The 19554-nt window shown below is 49.0% G+C and overlaps 5 protein-coding genes across 5 annotated transcripts; 1 reads left to right on the forward strand and 4 right to left on the reverse strand.

Moving 5' to 3' along the window:
• Positions 1-1273: 1273 nt before the first annotated feature.
• Positions 1274-5635, reverse strand: HD556DRAFT_1230269 (uncharacterized protein; the record flags this gene model as incomplete). The annotated part of the gene is made up of 7 exons (XM_041297337.1): positions 1274-2730; positions 2789-2823; positions 2875-2945; positions 3001-3114; positions 3161-3658; positions 3713-4980; positions 5203-5635. 7 exons carry the CDS (start codon positions 5633-5635, stop codon positions 1274-1276), a joined length of 3876 nt encoding a protein of 1291 aa, XP_041164435.1.
• Positions 5636-8340: 2705 nt separating this feature from the next.
• HD556DRAFT_1439291 (uncharacterized protein) lies at positions 8341-9126 on the reverse strand (the record flags this gene model as incomplete). Its single annotated transcript, XM_041305949.1, has 6 exons — positions 8341-8450; positions 8500-8574; positions 8641-8727; positions 8783-8850; positions 8907-9042; positions 9093-9126. 6 exons carry the CDS (start codon positions 9124-9126, stop codon positions 8341-8343), a joined length of 510 nt encoding a protein of 169 aa, XP_041164436.1.
• An 874-nt stretch (positions 9127-10000) lies between these two features.
• HD556DRAFT_1305201 (uncharacterized protein) lies at positions 10001-10654 on the forward strand (the record flags this gene model as incomplete). The annotated part of the gene is made up of 4 exons (XM_041299754.1): positions 10001-10093; positions 10213-10311; positions 10366-10401; positions 10454-10654. The coding sequence occupies 4 exons, from the start codon at positions 10001-10003 to the stop codon at positions 10652-10654; spliced, it is 429 nt and encodes a 142-aa protein (XP_041164437.1).
• Positions 10655-12056: 1402 nt separating this feature from the next.
• On the reverse strand, positions 12057-14618 carry HD556DRAFT_1430458 (heterokaryon incompatibility protein-domain-containing protein; the record flags this gene model as incomplete). Its single annotated transcript, XM_041304905.1, has 4 exons — positions 12057-12660; positions 12700-12739; positions 12764-14164; positions 14549-14618. 4 exons carry the CDS (start codon positions 14616-14618, stop codon positions 12057-12059), a joined length of 2115 nt encoding a protein of 704 aa, XP_041164438.1.
• Positions 14619-16001: 1383 nt separating this feature from the next.
• HD556DRAFT_1265611 (uncharacterized protein) lies at positions 16002-16474 on the reverse strand (the record flags this gene model as incomplete). Its single annotated transcript, XM_041299100.1, has 2 exons — positions 16002-16116; positions 16173-16474. 2 exons carry the CDS (start codon positions 16472-16474, stop codon positions 16107-16109), a joined length of 312 nt encoding a protein of 103 aa, XP_041164439.1. The 3' UTR covers positions 16002-16106.
• Between the last annotated feature and the right edge of the window lie 3080 nt (positions 16475-19554).

Below are 19554 nucleotides of genomic sequence, written 5' to 3' on the forward strand. Positions count from 1 at the left end.
AAGACATGGTTCCCACTGTCAGGACTCTTGTTGTTGTTCTGGTTGGGACGAACATCGGATACTTGCATTTCTCCTTGTCTCCTGCACTGTTCTATTCCTTCCTAGCGGTCTTGCCTCTCGATTTGACATCTATGCTGACCCGCTGTGTTATCCTGGCCAAGCGCTTGACTGTCGTGCTCAGTAAAGGGTGCACAACAGATGAGCCATTCCTGCCCTATCACTCCATCATGCCTCGTAACTCCTGCGTGTCCACAGCTCAGCTTGGCAACATGCGAACACCTCTCCAACATCCCTACCCTTCTCGAAGTGCATATTCACGGGAACCTGCACAAGTCTTTGGCGCCTTTTCTCAACATTCAGGAGCCCCGATTTACTTGTGAAAAGAGACATTGTCCTGCTCATGCAATACTTCGAATTTTCCGGAGCTTTGAAAAGCACTGCCTGTGACAGTGCAAAGCAAGCCAGACTCTTCAATATATTCATTCGAATCCAGCATTATACCTGTATTGGCCGCTCAATATCATCTACATGATGGGGATAAGCAAGTTTTTTTGTTTCACGCAACTGTGGGTCCTGGAGCTGAATCTTGGTTGCTCCATCTACCTTTAACAATGACTCTCTTTTGGAAACCATGTCGCCTCTTCATAAGCCTGAAGAAGGAAGAGAGTACTGGCAACGCAGACACAGTTACGTAGGCTTGGAGCTCGCTATCCGCTGGAAGGTGGATGGAGGTCATACCATCCGCGCGAAGTTGGCTCTTAACCAGGGGGTTTCAGACGTCATAGAAATGTATATGGTCCTCTAGCACATCGTGCTTTTGACCGGCGTGTGCAATTTTTTACGTTCTGATACTGCGAACTCAAATCAGAAGATGAAGCGTTGCAACTCGAAGCAAATTATAAGGATTTAAATAAATCTGTACAATAATGCCTCCTGTTTGATTTTGGCTTCAGCAAAACAGTAATGGCCCGGAAGTAACGACAGAAGGACGTGATCAATTAAGAAACGTAAAACGAGCACCCAGTCCATATCCATATGTAATGGAGCAAAAAAACCGGTCGCGATTCTAGTTCGCGACCCATCCTCGATGAACTGATATAAAAAGGTCAATGAAAAAAAGGAAAGTGCTAGTAAGTAATTGTGAGGCAATGCATAGTGATAGTGAGTCTTGAGATGAAGGATACAAGATTATTGTTTGACTTTGACTTGGTGAGAATGCGGAAGCAGCAGAAGAGAAGAAGAGGGACCGGTCCCGCGGTCGACTGGGTCGTGATCACTGACGAGGAGAAGCAAAGAGGGACAGCATTTTCTCTGCTCCTTCCTTGTACTTCTTAAGCTTTTTGGTCTTAAGCTTCTCGGGCTCCTCGGTGTGAGCGGCCGGGACTCCTCTCGTCGATTCGGGTGAAAAAAGGGTTTCTGGTATCGTATCACCGTTTGACTGATCCGACGATAGACTTTCGCCGACTGAAGTTGCTGATTCTTTCGACTTGAGCGATGGGGACATTGGTGTTGGACTAGTGCCTGAAACGGAAGGTGAAAGAAGGCCACCACTTGATACCGATGATAGCGTAGCGGATGTGGAAGGAGTGAGGGTTTTTGCAGTAGAGGATGACTTGGTGGTGGGAAATGATGATGGCGGAGACTTTGCACGGAGGAACTGTCTGGGCGTTTTTCGGAACTTCAACGCAGGTGCACGTCCACGACGATGCTTCTCTGATGGACTAGGTGACTCTGCCGGGTCGGTACCATGAACATCAGACTCTTTTGACATGCCAGAAAATGAGCGTCCACCCATCCGTTGTGAAGGGGTTGATGCTTTACGGAATACGGCCAACCGGTATCGGTCGACGACACCCCGAGCAAACAAGCTTGTGCCCTTGGTACCATTGCGGTCCTCGCCATCCCCAGCTTCAATAAAGTCCCAGTCCTCCTCCTCTTCCTTCTCAGTGCATTCTTCCTCGTCAGGGCCATCGGAAAGGAAGCGGTCAAGTGCAGGGACACCAGACTTCTCTCGGCGATTACGTGTTGAACGATGGGCGCTCGGCCGAGGAGCGGTTGGCTTTGTGACCTTCTGCTTGACATCCTTGGCTGGTGGAATAGGCACAATCTCCTGAGGCGGCGACGTGGGAGTAGTCGGTAACGGTGATTCCTTGAGAGGAGCAGATGACGGCTCTGAGGGTGTGATAGGTTCAACTGGGGTTGAAGGTTCCTCAACCAGTGTTGTAGTCTCCTCTTGTGGCTGAACGATGATCTCGGCGGGTTGTTCCTCTGGTAGGACTTGTGGTCTGGCTTCAGGAGTCTTCGGTTCTGGAGTCGTTTCATCGACAACTGGTGATGCCTCTTCGACCTTCGGTTGCAGAGGGGTATCCGCAATATTTGAAAGAATCTCTGGTACCTCTTCCTCATCGGTCTCTTCCCGTTCAGATTCTCCAGATACCTCATCGTCATCATCGTCCAGGATAACAGAATGCCGGCCCTTGAACGAATACCCGTCAAAGACATCGACGCTCTCGTCAATTGGATGCACTGATGGGCTACGGGAATGCGAGGGTGTCGTGCTTGAATCCTCGCCTTCCCCATCTGTAGGCTCAGCGTCCGTTTGGTCACGATCTGTATCAGTCTGTTCCTGATCGTTCGGATCGTCAATCACTGGTTCCATATCCAGGAATGTGTCGTCGAAGTTCTGGGTATCACTGGCATTGGATGGGTCAATAGGTGGGATATAGGGGGCTAGAGGGATAACACCAAGTAAGCACATCTATCTATCGCAGCAGCGAATATGCCTCACGTATGTAGCGCTTGTAATACACGTGCGACCAGTCACTGAAGGGGAAGAAATCAGGATCAGGAAAGTTGGCCTCGTGATAAACTCACATCATAGAGAAGTACGGGTGCCGCTTGATCCGCGGCTCGCACATCCTAAGTGCAGGATTTCGTTGCAAGAGCTATGCGAAGGCGACTATAAATGATTTGTGGTCATGGACAAGAAGCATCACCCACCCCTCTAATCAAGCTCTTGGTATCTTGGTCAATCGCTCTATCCTCAGGGAATTGCAGCTCATCCTGCAGGACCCTGACATACATGTCGGAGTGGTTATTCGCCCAGAATGGCGTCTATTGCGCATGAGTAGCCGTCAAAGCTTTAACCCAGGGCACTTACAATTCCCGTCAGCATCTCATAAAGCATGGTGCCGAAACTCCACCAGTCGACCTCGTAACTATATGGCAGTCCTTGGATCACCTCTGGAGCCAAATACTCTGCTGTGCCACAGAAAGTCGTCGTCGCATCCATAGGGCCAACAGTCTGTCCATGCCATCCCATTACAACGTCTTGACTCTTTTCGCCCTTCATCCAGGGCGGCGTCGCAGGCTCACTGCCCGGAGCTGAATAGAACTCGCCTCGTGTGGGAGTAGGAGGCGCTGTCGTTGCAGCTACACGGCGTGGGAACTCTTTTGAGAGGCCAAAGTCTGTCAGTACGATGTGCCCATCTGCACCAATCAGGATGTTTTCAGGTTTCAGGTCACGGTAGATGACGCCGGCTGCATGCAGGCCCTCGACACCCTCGACTATCTCCGCGGCGTAAAACCGGGCACGGTCCCGACCTAGCCTACCCCAACGTGCAAGCTGCGTGGCAAGGTCACCGCCTGGATGGAAATCCTAGGAGAAAACGCCATTAATGTGCGTGTTGTGCACTTCTATGAAGAAGCATACCATGACTAAAAATAGATTCTCCTTATCATGAAAACTCCACCAGAGCTTGACAACGAATGGGTCTTTCGACTCTGCTGCCATCCGTTTGAGCACAGCTTGTTCGGTCAACGTGTGCTGCAGTTCCTGATGTGCCAGTACATGACGCTTCGTGATCGCCTTCAGGGCATACAGATCCGAGCTCGTCTTGTGTTTCACAAGTAAGACCTTGCCAGCACACCCCTTTCCAAGGACACGCATCATCTCAAAGTCATCAATGACGACCTTGCGTTTTGAACGCTTCTTGAGTTCCTTGTTCGGGTCAGCCGACTTGGTACGATTCTTACGCCCCCCAGTGTTGGTGCTGATCGAAGAGTCATCGCCCGTTTGGGAACTCGTACCTTCCTGCAATGTCGAGGAGGTGTATGCTCGCGACAAACGGCTAGCTTTATCGGGATCGGCAGAGTGGGAACGAAGTATCCGGGAAGCTTGGACCTCTGCGACAGGCGTAGACACAGCTGTCTCTTCCCCATCGGCTGCGTTAGGAACTGCAAGTTCTGCCTCTATGGGTGTAGGAACTGCTTCATCCACAACGACAATGTCCTCAGGCGCTTCAGTAAGAGGAGCCTCATCCGCAACAGGAGCTAGAGCCTCCACCTGAACAGGAATAGACTCTACATCCTCTTCTTCCTCTTTGATCCCCTCCTCCCTCAAGTCACCGGCAGCAAAATCGTTCAGATTGACTTCGCTCGTAGCACCATTGGTATCATCCACCTCAATTTCACTGACGTTGCCCGAGCTGACGTTTGTGGTAATATTGGAGCTGCCATGCGCTGCCAGATCAGAGCGCACACGCTTGATCGCGCGCTCTACACGCACGCTCTCGAGGTCATCGGTGCGCACACGTACAAAACGCTTCCATGCGCGGGTCTGTCGGAACGTCGGCTCATTTGAGATGGTGGTGAGATATGCAGCAAGGCTCGTGACTACGTTGCCTCCTGAACCTGTGCCACCCGTCTCTGTAAAAGGGTCGCCGATCTCATGCGTAGGTGAAACAATGGGAGTGATGGAACTAGCGCTGGCGATGCGTGTAGATACCGTGCGCGCTACTTTGTTGCTTGGTGAGGCAAGGCGGGATAGCGTGTTGAGGAAGATATTCCGCTTGATGGGTTGAGCCGCCAAGTCTATGGGCAACTTGGGAAGTCTGGTGCCTGGGACGGAGTCTGCAAGCTTGCCGTGCAACTCGACGACCTCTGTGGCAGTGCGGGTCAGGGTGAGGTTGTGCGTGGAGGCTGCGGAAGAAAGAATATCATTAGCAGGTTCGTTTGTTAAAGACATGTGGTAGGAATTAACGGGGCCATAGGACATAAAACACTGGACCGCAATCACATGCACACAGAATGGTAACCCGGCTACCTCGGAAAGCCAGACGAAAATCCAATTGCGTAGGTAATGAACGAACTCGTTCTGACCAACATGGTGGAGAAAGAGTGGAGCGAAAATGCGAGACTCACTCTTTATGTAAATGCTATATGAGTGTACATCATGTGGAGTCTCAGCGACGCTGACGCTCCAGGGACCTTCCTGAGCATCAATCCTGACCGGTGGTCTTCTAAGAGGACGGGTATGAGCGGCGTCTATGGACTTCATACTGCGGACGGTGTTATTGGGGTCGTGTTTATGGTTCTGACTATGCTCCTGATGTGCGTGGGGCGAACTTGAGAGTGAATCAGAGGAGGCGTCGGTTGCACTTGCACGTTCTTGGCGGGATTTGCGCTTGTATTGAAAACTTCTCGTGGTATCGATGCTGACTCTACTTGTAGGTTGACGGGGAAGGTAAGAGTCGACGGAAGAACGGCTTCGGTTGAAAGACCCGAAGCCAAGGACAGATTTGAAGTTTTTCTTTGAAGCACCGCGCTGATGAAAGGTGGCGGCTACACCAGGCATCCGCGGGAATAAAAATTGGCGAGGTTTACGAGAAAAGGGATGGGCAAGCCGTCTCTCTTAAGTCCTACGTGAATCGGAATGGGAGGCTGTGGGTTGGGTATGTGACTTCCGGTGAACAGGGTGTATGTGGGAGTGAAGGTGCAAGAGAGAGAAGAGCAGACGACAAAGGGAATTGAATTCTGTGACAGTTGAGAGATGGATTAATTAGGGCGGGAGATATTATGGGTAATCGTCGCGCGGCGTTGGCGTGAAAGGCCACGAGGAGACCACGGGGGAAATGAAAAGATGCGTTACGGTCAACGATGCCGTTCTGTGAGGCCAAGGTACTGACAATCAATGATTTGGGTACTGACTTGACAGAGATTACTGGCAGTTAATACTGCGGGACCTTGATCAAGGTTACGGTTGAAAAGCTGCCAGATATGAACAAACTGAGTTCAGATTTCTGCCTCGAGGCTAGCTGTGCAGCGACACGGTATATTGAACCGCAAACTGCCAAACGCAAAATAGCAGCACTTGTGAGAGTATAAGAAAAGCAGGATGATTATAAAGTATTAACGAAAGACTGAGTCAATGAATATGATTGACTTTGAGTAAAAAAGGATTTGCTGCTGTAGGAGTTAGTTCGCTTGGTTGAAAGGCTGTTCAAGTCGTTGTCTGGTCTTGCTTGGTCACAATTAATGCTTGCCGTAACTCAAAAAACATCTCTCCGTTTTGTCTCCCTTCTCCGTTTCTTCCATTTATTCTTATTCTATTTTATATTGCTTCCCTAGAACCCTTCCTTAATTATATCAAGTATCAAAGCAAGCACAACACCAGAACGGGACCGCCCATGGAAGTGAACCACACTCGTCTCCAGGCCCATCCGAACTAGTGGCAGTCGCTGAGAACCCGATACCAGAATCACCTTGGTGATAACAGAATCACGGATGTTTGCGAGCGCCCAGCCAGCTCCTTCCAGCTCACTCACTCAGATGGAACTGTAACATGACAAATTAGCGTCATGTTCACATCGGGCATATTCTCTCGTGGTGCTTGGGCTTAAGTTGTTGTTCCTGTGCGAGACCCACAGCTCTTGCTACACAAATCACAAGACCCATCTGAAACCGTTCACCATGTACGTGATCAGTACTTGCATGTAATAGGGCTAGTTGATAACTCATCTTTACCCCGCATGCAGGCATAGTTTGATCTGTGTGGCGCAGGACACTGATCATCATATCGTAAAAGAATTAAACTCCTCGACAACATCGCGAGGCATCTAACTCATGGCACTCGTAGATCATGCTCATGCGAAAAGTTTTCTATATCACACTAATGAACTGCTGCGCATGCCGTCGGCGATAGACTACTAAAAGCGTCACTGCAATTTTAGTCCCTCGGGCCTGGCAAAATACGCACTAGAATGCCATCTGAGCTGTATGTTACTGTGCAGCACCGATACCGACCCACGCAGCAAATAGCTCGATGGTAGCTGATAACGCAGCGATACGAAAGCAGTCACGCTACGACACACTTGTTGCTATGACATGCTGTACAAGGGGGACCACTCGTCCAATCAGCGCCCAGTGCTCAGCATAGAAAAGACTTGACACGCCCCTAATAAAGCTCAATGGCTCCAAATAACATAGGTGGAATACGAACGCAGTGCACATATACTTCCATGATAATCGCAGATGTTCCATCGATGTGTAAGACGAGACAATAATGCCTGGAGCTGGCTGCTGGATAACACAAACGTGTTTAAAAGAAGAGTCATCACGGAGCGATCCGTCAGAAACGTGCAACGGAAATGGCTCAAACATGGAGAAAGTCGGGTCACCGTGATCCGTCGCAGAGAGATCCGATTTGCCCGTCGATCGTTACATGGACAATAGGGCGTCCTGATAGCGCAAGCAACACGAGGCGGAATAGAGTGGCCTGTCACAGCAGAATGGGTAAAGGCTGCTTTCTGATGTACCCCGTTGCGGTATGCCTTCAGAATCGTACGACTTGGCCAGATTAGCATGTGCCTTCAAGTGAGTGCTAAACTAGCCTAGTTGCTGATAAGTTTGACGTTGACCGACTAGCGTGACATACACGAGGCTGCATTTGTTATCAGCGGCATTCTGCGACCCTCAGTTCTGCGAGCTAGAAGTAGAAAAACGTTAGCATTGCATCACCGCGATGAGCATTCGGAGGTGAAAAGCTTTAATCAGACAAGTCAAGTATTCCAGTGTACTGGGGGTTCCCGGTTTGTCTGACAAGACGAGAGAGCTTCAGGTGGTCAAATTTGGCAACTTGAGAAGAAATACCAATGAGTCAAATCTGAAGTTGGTGACTTAGCAAATAGACCTTCAAAATCTAATATATCTCACTCACGGAAGTTGGAGAAGAAGAAGAAATTCAAGACACTCAAGTGTGGATCTAGACTGCGGACTGGCGAAGGAAGCAGAGTGGGCATTAATATTCAATGCACATCACAGACCAACGAGTTGAGTCACAATAGTAAATCGAACATCTTGTCTCGAGTGCAATTACGTAACATTGTAAACGATGACTATGCATACAAATTAGAGTATTAATTTTCTGAGCAAAGATAGAAACTACGTCGCAAGCCAATTTCCTACGCAATGCTCGGGGAAGTTGACGTTCGACGATTCACGTTCAGACAGCTGTTGATCATGCGCAAAATCAGTTGCATGGCTTGGTGTAGCAATTCGCTGCTACTGACCTGTCGTGTTGGCAGGAGCTTGTTTCTGAGTGGTTTGAGTAGCAACCGGAGACTGGTCGCGCGTAAACTCATACGCGAATAACCCGATTGTATAGCAAAGCACTGAAAATGTCCCTTAAGAAACAGAAAAATAAAAAGGGAAAAGACGCACGAATGATGAAGTTGATATAAGCGAAAGCTTCCACGACCCTGAACTCATTGCAAATCTTATTGGAAAAGCCAGAGACTGAGAAGCGAAGGCGAAGATAACATGATCAGAAAAGCGACCCCGTTCTGGAAATATAGTACTTACAGAAACTACAACCACCTGCGAAGAAGTGTACGCGAGCCGCATGAGTGGCGTTAGCTCCAGTTGCGAGCCACAAAATCCACATGATACCTTCGGAATCGTAAGTAATCATTGAAAATGATATTGGACGTCAAGAGGTACATACTTAGCCAAAGAGCCTCGCCAAAGATCCGTTCTGTCGAAGCGCTACCTAGGAAGGTATCGACCAGGAGACTGAATTTTGCGACCATAAATGAGTGCTAGCTCAGCCAATTGGGAAGAAAACGCACATAACAGGGAATGTCAGAATTGTCAGGGAAGATACTGCGACTGCAAGGGCAGCAAAATGCCAATAGTGTGTAGGTCGGATGGCGATGAGGTGTGCACTTATACCGAGCACCACGATTGCGAAGATGAGAGTGAACGCTGCGATGAAGATGAGCTAGTTGACGACGTGTAAGAAAATAACGACGCACTCAAGACACACCATCGGACGATCTTGATAACCATGTTGCGTGAGTGTTGAACGTTTGAACGTTGAAGAGATAAATAATGTTTTGCAGAAGACGGTTGTCTTAAATGAGAGCCAATAGGGGCCCTGTATGATAGTGTGACCAATCTACTCCTAACAGAACTTGGATTGCTGACGAAGTGTCTGACGTCAGAGGCGAGTAGGTTAATCTTATTCACTTACCTTACTGCATTCATAGACTCGCCTCGGGTGGTTCATGCGGAAGTCAACATGAAGCGCCCGGATTGCGCTCGATACACGGTAAAGTGTACACAAACTTCCGCGAGTTATTTCGCATCAGTTTCCATGTTTTTGCCGAACCATAGAAAATCAATTTCATATCGGCTGCCAGATAATGAAACTAGTGTTGGTATTGAGGATCGATCATACCCCGAATTCGGCGGGTGCTGACAAGATCACCATTAGCTACTCAGTACTCAGCGAGCGGACCAGGGTATCTTCGTGTAGATTGCCAGAGAAATCAGATCTTCAAGGTATTAATTAGCATGAATGGTATGAGTAAATTTGGTGTACCGTCGGGAGAGGACGCAATCCATGTTTACCCTGAAGATTGAGAAGAAGAAATAAGGGTTAATAAGTTTAGCTGGTGTGAACGACCCCCCACGCAACGACCTCCCGCCTCATCCAAAGACAGCAATCCCCCTGGGACGGCGACCTTTTCTGAGCGTGCGACGTGTTGAGCACAGGACCAAACGTTCGTCAGCTACCTACCCTGGGGTGAGAACCATCATTTCGCTATGTCACCATGGCGCTAATCTTTTTCTCGCTTCCCCGTTCACAGCTGGTTAAAATTCAACCAGCACCGAACACAATCCCTTAAGGCTCTGCGTCATACATTTCACAGCCCCGAAAATGTCCCCTGACCCCACGCTAGAGCCTACAGTCCCTGGAGAAGAGCCGGAGGATGTTGACGAAGGCGAGGAGAGCGATGAATATGAGGTCGAGGTCTGCATATTATTTTCTGATATTTCTTATATTTTGTGCATCTAAACTCGTTCTCGTTTTCGCACAACAATTGTGTCTACCTCCTTTTCAATTGCTCTGTCAACGTTTTATGAAAACAGGACGCAGAAGAAGAGCAAGTTGGCTCGCCCCACCCAGTCGGAGCTGAAGAAGACGAAGATGAAGGGGAGGATGGAGAGGAAGGAGGTGTCGCATCAAGGGTATGTTGAATCCTGGTCCGTCGCCTCTTGAAGAATGTTGAGTTATTGGTATAGAGTAAACCAAGTTTGACGGCGCTACTAGTTGGCGAGGTACGTATACATCGTTTCTTTTCTCCACAGAAAACTCATGCAATTCTTCCAGAATGGCACATCAGTCTCAGCTGCGGCTGCTGATGACGATGAGGACGCCGAGGACGATGACGAGTATTTCGAGGAAGACGAAGACGAGCCTCCCACTTCTGCAGGCGGCTTGAAACGTTATGCGGATGAAATCAGCGAAGGAGACGAAGAAGAGGAGGAAGAGGAGGATGGCGGTGCTACAAAGAGGGCACGAGTTGGCTGAAGAACATGAAGTGTAATGATAACAACAACACGATGCAACTAAGTCTTATTATCTCATATTTCCTGTTTCACCGAGGATTATACTTGTAGGATATTATGTACTTACATAGATGCAGACTAGTACATGGCAGACCCCCGGTCCGACATCTAACGATACTGCCAATAAGTACTAGTAGTCCTTGGGAGTAGTGCTGTGGGCAGAACTAACTCAAGGTAGTTCTGCCGGCAGAACTGGCAGAACCTGGCAGAACCATGTTCTGCCAGCATGGCAGATGGCAGAATTTCATAGCGCTAGAGTACTAACTACATGGATGTAAGACCACTTGACAGCAACATAGAATCAATATTCCAAGTCCCATCTTCATTCGCATCACGATCTGCGACCATAATCTCATCCTCTATCGTGGTAGGCACTAATCCCTCGTTGACATGCCGCAGTTCCACAAAGTCGAACGCTCTCCCTTCCAACACTTCCTTCCTATCCACATCCCAGTTTGAGGCAAACTCCATCATTTTTTCCGTGTTACGAATATCTTCAAGACGAGAAAACTCAGCATCAATGTCATCGAGTGAGATCGATTCACTGCTTCGAGATTGTCGCCGGAGACTGCTGAAAGTGGAGGGACAAATGCGAAGTCGGTTTCGAGCTGCTTGGCAACGTCTGTATCAATGCCTGGAAGTTCAGTTGTGTGCATATGAGCGTGACGACGTCATGTTCAGTTTTAAAGTGCCTCAATCTATACTATCGTACACTGAACCGACACACTAAACTATATAGCACATTCTCCCACTGTTCTACATGTGCGGGAGTTCTGCCACATTCTGCCTGGGAGGTTCTGCCATCTGCCTGGCAGTGCCAGTTCTGCCCTGCCACATGGCAGAATGGCAGAGTTCTGCCCACAACACTACTTGGGAGACTGTCGAGCACAAAAAAATTCCCATCACCAAAAAGATTTAGTTTTTTCCGCGGCTCGATACTTCCATCATGTCGATTTCCACCGGTTCAACGACTGACACGTTGCACGCACTCGCCATTGGTTGAGCACTAGACTCTGAGCATGTCGGCTAGCCGAGGAATGAGCCGAGCCGATATCGCCATGCTCAAGCGCTCACACGCCATTTGGGGATGTATGTACTAGCCCCGGATCGCATGAATTGGACCACAAATCTAAATCACTAGTAGTACTGACCCATATCCTGATCGCCAATTCAAAGCAGTGTCGGGGAGTTGGGGCGCAAGCGCCATTACCATGTACCGCAACAGACTGGTTTCGATCAGTATCATCATGGCCTTCATGCCAGGAGCACCGAAACTGTACAGTACTAGCGAGTCAACAAATCGAAGGACAGTCAATTCTTGCTTTGAGCAATCGAGGTTAAACTCAAACTATCACTGCCAGCCATTATCGAAGAAACACCACCTTCTCCTCCGGCGTTGAAGCAACCCAGGCAACGATATGAATGATGCCCAATCCAATACGTTCCATCAAGCCCTCGTTCTCACTAACCGCCATCACATGTAGCAAACACCCACGGTAAGGCTTGATACTCTCTTCATCGTAGAAGCCGTGCGCACCATCACAACGGGAAAGCACGATGAACTCGATAGAACTTGGTGGGGCAGGGTTCAATGGCAGGATGACAGTACCAACCCAAGTGGGAGAAGACGTGGCGGAGAGGATATTAAAGAGACCATAGTGGTCGGCAGGGCTCGATTCTTCATTTGATTCACCACCTCGCCTTGTAATGGCAAAGTGGCTGGAAGTCGTGCAAAAAATGAGAGTGCCTGGTTTTAGTGGTCGATGAGTGTCCAGTGGCATCGCTGTTGGGTCCAAGGTCCTTCCCGGAGAGGAATACGGGGGCTGCTCTTCCTCTATCCAATAATCGCGTGACACCTTCTGAACATTGAGGGGCACTATACCGCCACCATGGTCCACGATGTACCAAGCATCAACAAGCGTCTCATCCACCGACACTTCGCTGCTATAACCAGTAACCCTAGTCTGCCTATACACACTCCGTGACATGTAGATAACAGCACCACACCATGTCGCCCATGCCCAAGAAGGCCAAGATGAGTTGCTTCCTTCAGCAAGCGAACGACGAGTACGAGGTGTAAGTGGATCATGTTGCCAAAGAAGCGCTTGATGCAGCTCCGTCAACATCATTCCATATTGAAAAGCTCTAGCGGGGTCACCGAGTCCAAATGCTACCACCAAAGCATTTGTCACTCCAGTGAGAGCATCGACAATGTCTGATTCGACGGTGAGATTACGTCGCGTGCACCTCTCAACGGCATACTTGTAACTCCAGAAGGAGTCAGTTGAGAATGGGAAATATTCTTCCCGTGAATGCCGAAGAAAGCTGCTGCAGAAGTCGGCCTTACTTTCCGCAACGATGTTTTCACAGAAAACCTGACATCGGCACTCAAAGTAGACCTCCTGCTCAGTGAAGTATATCCTTCGACAGGACAACGCGCTCTCTTGATAGGTCCAACAACGCGTAATCCAAGCGGACATTCCGAGAGCCTTCTCATGTGTTGGAGGAGTCACAAAGAGATGAAGTCCTTGGACAACTTCGATATGTATTTGTGGCGTTCTGGTTCGCGGACGGCACCCTGGGAGAGGGTCTCGAGCTGTTTTTCCGCCAGCAGCAATTAACGTGAAATAAGACAGGCCATAGACCGAATCCATAGCGTGCAGCTGACTGATCTTGTCCTGCAAATCATCTTGAATGATGCACAGAGCGTCGATCCATATGTAACGTTCACCAAGTTGTCGCACGAATGAAATCGAGTCTGTAATGGTATCAGGGAGGTTTGCCGCATTCAATCCGCCAGGTATGGAGCGCTTTGCTATATTATCCTTCGTCGTCCAATACTCTGCACCGTTGCCTCCCCATACATAACTGAGGGCGACGTGACGAAAGCGGTGAGAAGGTGCAGGGATCACGGCCATCGATACTACGTCCACCACTCTCACGAACTCCGGCAGGTTCCTGTCCATTCTCCAAACATTCCGACATTTATCTCCATGGTTTTCCTCACACAACTTAATCCATTTCTTCACCAGACCGACATCCACCGTGTTTTTCACCCTGCGACCATGAAGATCGACCGGTCTCCCAAACTTGGAAGCATCTTCTTGCATGAGATGGATTAATAGTGGACCCACTGCCCTGAAAGCGGGATGTGTCTGCCAGAGGCCGTTCCCAGTGATGTAGAGGCGACGGCCATAACGGAGTGGGGGATGAGGTCCCCTCCGAAGAGCACCGCAAAGCGTCGTGTGGACCCCACATTCAATCTCTGAGAGATCGATGTGAGGAAAGTCCTCCATAATCCGTGTCCGACGGACATACAATGATATGAGGCGGCAGAAACTGCACTGATATGATTTTTCGAAAATAGATGACAGTGAACCGAGTGGTATCGGCTCCAGCTCGTGGATGCCATAAAGAAGGATCCTGTAAAAATCCAGCTTTGCACAGATGGAACAAAGTAATATGTCGTTTTCTAACTTGGCAGTATAAGTCTATTCATCCTCTTTAATCAGTCCACTGCGCTGGGTAATTTCATCGAGCTCCCCACCTGAAGATTAAGTGGTGCTTGATATTGAACCAGGAGAGGTGAGGATTCAGAGGTTCCAGCAGAAGCGGCATTCTCTTTGAGTTTGCGTGTGCGGACGACCAATAGCCAGACAGCCAAAATTCCAAAAGAAATCCCTCCAACAATTCCAGCAAGGGCCAAACTAGTATGTGTGGAGACCAGACGGTGAGTCGCAAAAGTACTACCACTGGTTGGAGCACCACTAGGTAGTAGTGTAAACCCTTCAGGATTACCCGAGAATTGCTTGGATGCGTGAGGAACAGGCTAGTAACATAAAAGCAAGGTGCCCACCTGACTGAGTTGTGCCATTGAACTTGAAGGAATCATAAGTACGGACTTGCAGGGTTGAGCTCAAATGCATAACAGCAATCCATCAGATGCATCATGCTCAGACTCGGATAGGCTGTGTTATTAGCATTCTTATTTACATAAATGTCACGGGCGCGCGGATAGGCTTGACACGCGTCTACTAATAAGTTGTGCAGCGATGGAATCAATGAAAAAAGCAGAGGTAACCTGGACCAAAAGAAAGGAGCCGATGATCAAATATTAGTTCGATTCCTTCCAAGTTCCCACCACTGTGACAGAACCAACGACTATGATAGAGAACTTAGTAGGACTACTTGGCATGAACCATTCTTATTTCCGAACCAATGGTTCCTACCAGTGTGCTGGAGCGTCACTGCCAATATAATCTTGTTCACTTCCCAGCAGGCGCTTCTGCTTCGTTTCTCGGTCTTTCTTCGTTGCACATTTCACTTTCTACGCCCACCGATGGACGCGGGTGGCAGAAATCCTCGAGCGATCAAGATTTCTTGAACAGAACAACTATCTTCTATCCAATGGGTCTGTCCGACTCTGTGTATGCATTGGACTTGGTTGGACTTTAGTTTTTGAATTTCACTGACATCCTGGATCGCACGCTCATATCAAATCATCTTCCAATGCATCTCGGAGCAACTCACTCACCCTGAACAATATGGACGCCTACCCTTGTCTCGATACCCTTCGCTATGACTAACAATTGTGCATCGTCCAATAATGGTGGTATGATGAGGCTTATAAGTGGCATTGGGCGTACTGTTCAACTTCTTGTGTGCTCCCATTGCTGATCCTCTTCTCCCTCTGTATATTTCGCAGTATTCATCAACTCCTCCCTGAAGATCTGATATCCGGATCAAACGATGTTTCGACACACCATCCATGATCCTACGATACCTGATACCAACTTCAGGTATAATACACCCTGTGTTCCTGAATAACGCGGGGAGGTGACATCGAATATCGTGTCCAATTTTTCAGTAACAAGTAGCACTGTGAATAATGGATACCCTGCAGGAACAATCAGAATTCAACCTTCAAGCCAACAGCAACCCACTACTGTACCAACCTGGTGGAATATGTAAAGAGCCATGGAAGAGGCATCCTCTATCTGCAGCGTGCAGCACGCTGAAGTTGCTTCACTTCAAATGATTCCATCAGATTTCAGACATGAAAATGAGTTTATCAGAACGTCTTTGTGTCTCTGTATGTGCGAGGCCGCAGCCACTCGAACCACATACACTTCGATCGAAAGACTGCGGCTGCCATGAACTCCGAGTTTGAATGTACTTTTGTAGGGCATTGATAGTGATGAAATCTCAAAACAGTAACACGGGCGCAAATACGTCTGTGATGAAATTAGTTTTCAGTACGCGCTCTTACCAATCAGCAAGTTTTACCCAGTCTACTTTTTAGCCCATCATTCAGTCGGACAACCATGAATTCAGGCTCGATGTGCTAGGTACAGAATTGACAGGGAATCAAAGAATTGAACGGTACACTCGATATTGCAACAATAAAATCATTGTCACGTGGAGCTAGCAGGATTGATTTTAGCAACTGCGAGGATGGATGGTACAGGCTAAGAACTCACGGATCTCGGCAACTCGACCAAAGCGTTCCATGTGCCATGCGGCTCAAATCAATCTCAGGATATCCTCTGGGAATCACCAATGAAGTCCAAGGAGTATAAAATGCATGTCGGGAAGCAGGAGGTACCCAGAAAAGGAGCCGATTATTGTGTCCCATCATCCATCCGTCAGCCTGCAGAAAGAAAGGGGTTGAATTAGAATCATAATGAGAGGTGGGTTCGAACAAGTGAGCGGGGTTGGGTAGCGCGTGTTCCAGGCTGGAAGAGAAGGAAATGCGGTAATCGTTACAGGTGTTGGTTGGCATGATATGGTTTTCTTGGGTGGGAGGTGCGGTGCTTTGATGCAGTGAAAATGTGGATGGATCTGGCTCTTTGCACTTGGAGGATGGCTGCACTTTCACTACATCCCACAGCCGCACGGTGTTATCCGAAGAACCAGACGCGATGTGAGTACCATCTGGTGAGAATGAGACTGATTCGACTGAGTTAGTGTGCCCTTCCAAGGGATCACCCAATGGCTCTCCCGTCACTGTATCCCACAGCCGCACAGTCTGATCCTCCGAACCAGACACGATGCGAGTACCATCTGGTGAGAACGAGACTGAGAAAACCGCTCTAGTGTGCCCCTCCAAGGACCCACCCAATGGCTGTCCTGTCGCTGCATCCCACAGCCGCACAGTTTTATCGAACGAACCAGATGCGATGTGGGTACCATCCGGTGAGAACGAGACTGAGAAAACTGCTCGAGTGTGCCCCTCCAAGGGCCTACCCAATGGCCGTCCCGTTGCCGTATCCCACAGCCGCACAGTCTTATCCTCCGAACCAGACACGATGCGGGTACCATCCGGTGAGAACGAAACTGACCAAACCGCTCTAGCGTGCCCCTCCAAGGGCCCACCCAATGGCTGTCCCGTCACTGCATCCCACAGCCGCACGGTCTTATCCAATGAACCAGACGCAATGTGGGTACCATCCGGTGAGAACAATACTGATAAAACCGCTCTAGTGTGCCCCTCCAAGGGCCTACCCAATGGCTGTCCTGTCATTGCATCCCACAGTCGCACAGTGCTATCCTCCGAACCAGACACGATGCGAGTGCCATCCGGTGAGAACGAGACTGAGAAAACCGCTCCAGCGTGCCCCTCCATGGGCCCACACAATGGGTGTCCCGTCGCTGCATCCCACAGCCGCACTGTCTTATCCTCCGAACCAGACGCGATGCGAGTACCATCCGGCGAAAATGAGACTGATAAAACCACTCTAGTGTGTCCATTGATTACAGTCTGAACAACCGTCCAGTTCAAATCACAGCCAGATGCCAGACGAAGGTTATTCGGAAACCTTGTCATAAATTTGGTAGCCATGGTGGAGTTGACAGGTGAGAATGGGAGCGCTGATAAATACAAATGCGGGGTGCTGTGTAAAATGATGCCCCCAAACACTTGAATGAATCTTTGTACATCCATCGTGGTGGACCGTAATTCTTCGTATCCAGAATGGTCCTGTACTTATTTATGAGTTGTCCATCCAACGTTGCCTCGTACGCATGTGCTCACCTTCAGCCACTTGGCAACAAGTGGGAGTACAGCGACTGCACCACTAATGGCATTGAGAAGTCCGAGTGCTTCAATCCAAAACATCAGTCGTTCGTCGTCAAAGAGTAATCTTATTTCCTTTGCGAGCTCATTGTCAAAGTCTGTTGTTCGAACATGCGTAGCCCAAAATCGACAAGAATAAGAGAGATGTAGGGGAATAGATGTTTTGACTCGTTGAGGCAGCCCCATGTCGTGAGAATTAGGGAGGTACGACGAATTCAAATGACAGATATTGAAGCGAAGGCCATGTTCCATCACTCGTAGTGATGCAAATGCAAGGTCGCGTTGTACGTTGGACACCTCGACGAAAAAGTCCCCGCTGGATGACTTGTCTGTCAGGAAGTCGTAGAAAGATGCGTGAAGGGGTCGGATGGGAGTACATAAGTTGGTGGTGCCGCTGAGGAGGGATCCCATACGTTTAATAATGTCCATGTTGTCATCCTTGCTTCGGTCTGGAAAGTAGTTCCGCATGATATTGAGGGAATTGAAAGGGAGTGGTTCAGCTGTGCCGAGTATCTGGCCCATCACAGAACGAAACCCTGCTAATGCTTGTTCGTACTCGTCGTCATCATATTGATCCCTTTTCATGATTTCTTTCAAAATGACCAGATACATATCGTGCAACAGGTTTTTCTGCTTTCCGGCACTGCGGTTCACGAGAGCATTGTAACGAGGCATGTGGCGTACACCTGGAGGGGTATCTTTGATGTATTCGCAGGCGAGACGCGCCCACTCGAAAAGTCCATCGGCTTTCCCAGCGAGATTTGCAAACTCCTTGTCGCGAAAATCCGATAACCCCTTCAGCTCCTCAGATACGAACGTGTGGATGTCGCGCTCCGCCACTCCTGCTGGAATCTCGTCCATGGATAACCGTAGAATATGCTGAGCACCGTGAAATGATTCTTCAATATCATGAAGTGGGCGAGAGGTAACGAGAATCCGAAAGTTGGATGGGAGTTCTGTGATTTTGGGAAGACCTTTGTTCTGAAGTTTACTGGTAAGTATGCGGAGAAGGTCCCGCCGCGTCTCCACTCCGCCACTCTCGTCCAGCGCTTCGATCACGATCAAGACAGGCCCTACACTTGACGCAGAGAACTTCTTTAGCGGTACCATGAGAAGCTTGCGCCATTGCTGGATAATGTCCGTCGTATTCTTGAGCGAGTTTGCATCCTTGACTGCATCTGCTAACGCCCGCTTCATCCCCGGATCACAATCAGCAAGATCGCGCGCGATGGTAGAGAAAATTTTTTCATGGCGACGGTCTGCTTCACTATGCCGATCGAAACAAAAACATGAACCAAGGCCTCCCGTTTCGCTGAACCAGTTGGCAATTGTATGGGCGATAGCTGATTTTCCCGTGCCTGCAGGGCCAGATAGCCACAGCACACGTTTAGCAGCATTTCCACTGCTATTGATCCAATCCGTAATCTTGGAAAGAATCTCCGTGCGCGTCCCTGGTAGGCACTGTTTTATGGTATTTAGTCCTGCGCCCTTTGCATAAGCGATATCCCCGAGATCCAGCGTATCGCCTGAAACGGTGTGAGTGAATGTAAAGACAGACAGAAGCGTGTCAGAATCCTTACCCGTACGTTGGACGAAGGTGGCCACATCTCGATCAACTTGGTCCCGAAATTGTTGCACAAGGCTGTCCAAAGTGTCGCTGTACTGTTTGATGATGTCATCAGTTTCCGAAAGAACGTTTTTCCCGAGTCTCTTCCCTATGATACTAATATGAGATTCATGTACGAAGTGCGATAGCTTGGAGACTCACAAAAGCTCTTTGTCTCCGA

This window comes from Suillus plorans (genome assembly GCF_016647745.1).
Source record: "Suillus plorans strain S12 chromosome Unknown HD556scaffold_9, whole genome shotgun sequence".
In the NCBI taxonomy this organism is placed as follows: domain Eukaryota; kingdom Fungi; phylum Basidiomycota; class Agaricomycetes; order Boletales; family Suillaceae; genus Suillus; species Suillus plorans.